The 4,529-nt window shown below is 43.3% G+C and overlaps 1 protein-coding gene across 2 annotated transcripts; it reads left to right on the top strand.

The window, feature by feature from the left end:
- Positions 1-341: 341 nt before the first annotated feature.
- On the top strand, positions 342-3,324 carry LOC136161247 (T-cell surface glycoprotein CD1a-like). Of its 2 annotated transcripts, none has more exons than XM_065925963.1 (6): positions 342-399; positions 713-982; positions 1,598-1,876; positions 2,350-2,628; positions 2,942-3,032; positions 3,199-3,324. In XM_065925963.1, exons 1-6 carry the CDS (start codon positions 342-344, stop codon positions 3,239-3,241), a joined length of 1,020 nt encoding a protein of 339 aa, XP_065782035.1. In that variant the 3' UTR covers positions 3,242-3,324. The 2 variants fall into 2 exon arrangements, with proteins under 2 accessions (XP_065782035.1, XP_065782028.1); XM_065925956.1 differs by having other exon boundaries at positions 342-423; positions 716-982.
- The last annotated feature ends 1,205 nt before the right edge of the window (positions 3,325-4,529 follow it).

Raw genomic sequence — 4,529 nt, 5'->3', positions numbered from 1 at the left:
GTCTTTACTGGTACATTGACTTTTCAATACCACATAATACTTGGTCCATAACAATTAGATTGGGGAAGAGGAACAGGATGGAAGCTGGTGACAAGGAGAGAACTTGGAAGCCAGAGAAGAGAGTCAGAACTGGAAGAGAAATGAGCACTTGGGTAGGCGGTCTGGGGATTAGGGAAGGAGCAGATTGTTGTTGCTTTTTTTTTTCCCCCAGACAGTGAATAAAGGGAAGGTTCGTTGGTAGGAGAAGGAAGTCAGAGTAGAGGTGTTGTGTGGTAGGTTTGCTTAGAACAGAAATCAAAGACCAACTTTTCTGAGAGAGAAAAAAAACATCTGCAAATGAGATGCTGTTTCTGCAACTTCCATTGCTCCTGGCTCTCCTTGTGAGTGGAGACAATGAAGAGAATAAGAACTCTATTCCAGAAGGTAGGTATATGTGTGTGAATGTGTGTGTGTGTGCGTGCGTGCCTGTGTGTATGGGGTGGTTTCCCAAACCAGAAGATTGAGAGTATCAGCCTAGTTTCAGTCTGGGTATCCCTGACTCCAGACCCCTGTGCTCTTTTGAAGATTATATGCATATATAGCACATAGGGCCCTGGGGCAGGTATGTGTCTTGCCTTTCATCTAGACTCTGAGTTCACTTTCTTTGGTACCTTTCATCCTCCAATCTTTCTCCTTCCCAATGCCCCTCCTCATTGTCTTTGTTCTTTTCCCACAGGCTTTCAGGAACCCGTCTCCTTCAAAGTCTTCTGTGTCTTATCCTTTCACAACAGTTCTTGGGTGCAAAGTCTGGGCTCAGGCTGGTTGGATGAGTTGCAGACTCATGGCTGGGAGAGCAACTCTGGGTCTTTTATTTACCTGTGGCCTTGGTCCAAGGGCAACTTCAGCAATGAGGAGTTGATGGAACTGCAAAATTTTTTTCACGTGCGCTTCATTAGATTTGTTCAGGCATTTTACAACCATGCCAGGAAATGGCAATTTGAATGTAAGTTCATTTTCCTTAACAGGAATTGGGGGTATGGTAGGGGGTGTGTGAGTTTTAATGAGCTTATTTCTGTAAGAAACAGCCTCCAGTCAATTCTGAAACTTAACTCTCTACACCATAGAATTGCAATTGTATCCTTTTGGGCAGAGGGTATAATCTAGACCCTGATTTCTCAGAAGGTTCAAGACTTCTGCTGTTTACAGACTCCTCTCTCATTGACTACAGGCTTGTGCTTTATTACCTTGCGTCATTGGTCACTTGCAACAGCCCCTTTCCCCAGTTTCCAACTAGGCATCTATGTCTATATATTTAGTGTTATCTATTTCATTTCATTCATCCTGAGTTATTTTAACCCCCACTTTCTCACATTAAGTCCTTCCTTATTCTCTTGCTCACATAACTTACACTGCCTTCTTTAAATATTTTACCCTCTCTGTATGTCATTGATCTCTTCTTATATTCCCAACTGCCAATAATTCCCCTTTCTCTGAATATCTGATGAAACCAATTTTGCTTCATTTCATCAAATCATCTGAAATTCTCCCTTCTGTTTCCATCATCCTTTGATTAATTTTATCTTTTTTATGCCCTCTTTTCTCTAATTTTTTTTGCCAGATCCCTTTGAGGTACAGACAGCAAATGGCTGTGAGTTGCATGCTGGGAAAGCCCCAGTAGGATTTGTGCGGGTTGCTTATCAAGGATCAGACTTCTTGAGCTTTCAGAACAAGTCATGGGTGTCCTCTCCAGAGGGTGGAAAGAGGGCTGAGGGCCTTAGAAGACTATTCAGTTTGTTTGGAGGAACCGATGAAATAATACACAAGTTGGTCAGTGACACCTGCCCACGTTTCCTCTTGGGTCTTCTTGATGCCGGGAAGGCGTATCTCCAGAGACAAGGTTAGTCCCACACCCTTCTCCATTAATATTTTGTTCTAAAATCACACCTTTTCATTTCCTAACAAGGAACTAAGAGGGGGAGGGGATAATGGGTGACCATCATAGATATGGGAAAGTGAAAGTTGCTCAGTTGTATTTGATTCTTTGCAACCCCATGGTCTATTATGGTCCATGGAATTCTCCAGGCCAGAATAATGGAGTGGGTAGCCTTTCCCCTTCTCCACGGGATTTTTCCAACCCAGGATCAAACCCAGGTCTCCTGCATTGCAGGTGAATTCTTTACCAGCTGAGCCACAAGGGAAGCCCAAGAATCCTGGAGTAGGTAGCCTATCTCTTCTCTAGAGGATCTTCCTGATCCAGGAACCAGACCAGGGTCAATGTGGGAAAGTGTGTCGATCTAAATTGATGTGAAAATCTGAACTTCTGGGTCTGCCTTAGAGTCCTCATCTGACGACCTTCCCTGTCCTCTGCAGTACGACCGGAGGCCTGGCTGTCCCCTGGCCCCAGCCCTGGCCCTGGCCGTCTGATGCTGGTTTGTCACGCCTCTGGCTTCTACCCAAAGCCCATTTGGGTGATGTGGATGCGGGGTGAGCAGGAGCAACAGGGCACTCAGAGAAGTGATGTCTTACCTAACGCTGATGGGACGTGGTATCTTCAGGTTTCCTTGGATGTGGAAACCAGTGAGGCATCCGACCTGAGCTGCCGGGTGAGGCACAGCAGTCTAGGAGGCCAGGACATCATCCTCTACTGGGGTGAGGAAGAACTGGGGCCCTGCTGGAAATGGAGTAGGTTGTTCTCTAGCAGAGCAGAAGAGCTAGATGAAAAATTTGGGGATTCTAGGGAATCCAGACCCAAAAGGAATAAAAATAAAATAAAAAATATGGGAGTTGAAAATGAGAACCCTAGAGACATAGGAAAATCTTGAGGTTAGATGAAGGAGGGATGAGAGAAGAAATAGGGAAGAAGGAGATGGTGAGGTGACACTCCAATAACAAAGGAAAGGCACAGAATGCAGCAAAACAGTGGGTGGGCTTGTGAGGACACCTGTGTGTGTCGCATCCACAGATCATCACAGCTCCATGGGCTGGATCGCCTTGGCAGTGACTGTGACCCTGGTCCTCATGGCAGGTCTTGCATTTTGGCTTAGGAAGCACTGGTGAGTTCTTCGTGTGCATCCTTCCTGCCCCTTTTCAAGCCCCCACTTGTCTGTCCATCCTTTTCTTCTCTCTCATCAGTTTTCCTCTTTCCAGCCCTCTTCCTTCTTAGCTGTCATTTCTTACCTCCACTCCATGTGGAGTAATTTCCATCTCTGTTCTCATTAGGACACACCGTGGATCCCCAAGTTCTCGTCTCCCTTTGGAATGAGATCCCGGCTGCCCAGGAACTCAGGACACATCTAAACAGACTTAGGTGATGATGGCCTTTCCACTCTCCTTACAGAGAGTTTTTAGTTGTTGTGTTTTTTTGCTTAATATCAGTTGTCAATTAAGCTAAATGATATTTTTGTAGAATTTGTCATTCTAACCTGTGCTTGGGGTTTTAAATTCTGGGTGGAATAAGGTCCTAGGATTCTTCACATATTCAAATGTGAGTGCATCATCTGGCTTATTTCAGATGTTACTTCCTCCAGAGGGTCTTCCCTGATTTACAAGTGGGAGCTGTCTCTGCCTCGTCTGAACTGCCATTATAATTTAACTGAACTTTTTAAAATCCTCCTCACTTTAGACCCTTTGTTGTAGCTATTTATTTCCCCTTTCCCTTCTATTTTATAAGCTTCTTGAGAACAAAGTCCATGTCTTTTTACTGTTTGTATCTATGGCAAAATGTCTTATCTGCATGTATGCTGTAAGTATGCTGTAAGTAAAAATCTAGGTTGAATTTATTCTGAATTTATGATCTTTAAAAATTTTTTTCCTTCCTGTCATCTTTGCAGTAGTTGAGACATCTGATGCTCTTCTGGTTAAAAGTCTTTTCACTTGGCCAAGAGACTGCACTTAGTGATTTTAATTTTTAGTGATTTCTCTGAGCCCTTGAAGAGAAACACAGTTTTTATATTTGACCATTCTTATTTTTTAACTCTAGAGATTAATTTGAGTGAAAATATTTCTTTATATTGAGAGTCCATTGTACAGCAAAGATATCAAGCCAGTCAATCCTAAAGGAAAGCCATCCTGAATGTTCACTGGAAGGACTGATGCTGAAGCTGAAGCGACAATATTTTGGCCACCTGATGTGAAGAGTGTACTCATTGGAAAAGACCTTGATCCTGGGAAAGACTGAGGGCAGGAGGAGAAGGGGATGACAAAGGATGAAATGGATGGATGGCATCACTGAGTGAATGAACATGAGTTTGAACAATAGTGAGACAGGGAAGGACAGGGAAGCCTGGGTGTGCTGCAGTCCGTGGGGTTGCAAAGAATTGGACATGACAGCGATTGAACAAATTGATTTATAAGTATTCTAAATAAAAAGCAGAAGGCAGAATGTAGACTCATTATTTAAAATGTTTCAGTGATAAGGAACAGAGTTATCACTTTGTTAGACATATAGAATCTTGGACCTCAGCTGAGACTTCCTGAAACACAATTTGTATTTCAGCAAAATCAACAGGGTTTATAAACGCATTAAAATTTGAGAAGCACTGATATGGGTG

The sequence above is a fragment of the Muntiacus reevesi genome, chromosome 1 (assembly GCF_963930625.1).
Source record: "Muntiacus reevesi chromosome 1, mMunRee1.1, whole genome shotgun sequence".
Lineage (NCBI taxonomy): Eukaryota > Metazoa > Chordata > Mammalia > Artiodactyla > Cervidae > Muntiacus > Muntiacus reevesi.
Note: the sequence above shows the minus strand (reverse complement) of the source record. Positions and strands in the feature narration are given on the sequence as shown.

What these genes read in the sequence shown, in the direction of transcription:
- LOC136161247 (XM_065925956.1), top strand. Translation starts at nt 342, where the DNA reads ATGCTGTTTCTGCAACTTCCATTGCTCCTGGCTCTCCTTGTGAGTGGA. An exon ending in CAGGAAATGGCAATTTGAAT is followed by an intron (nt 983 to 1,597) that starts GTAAGTTCATTT and finishes TTTTTTTGCCAG; the next exon opens with ATCCCTTTGAGGTACAGACA. An exon ending in TTTTGGCTTAGGAAGCACTG is followed by an intron (nt 3,033 to 3,198) that starts GTGAGTTCTTCG and finishes TGTTCTCATTAG; the next exon opens with GACACACCGTGGATCCCCAA.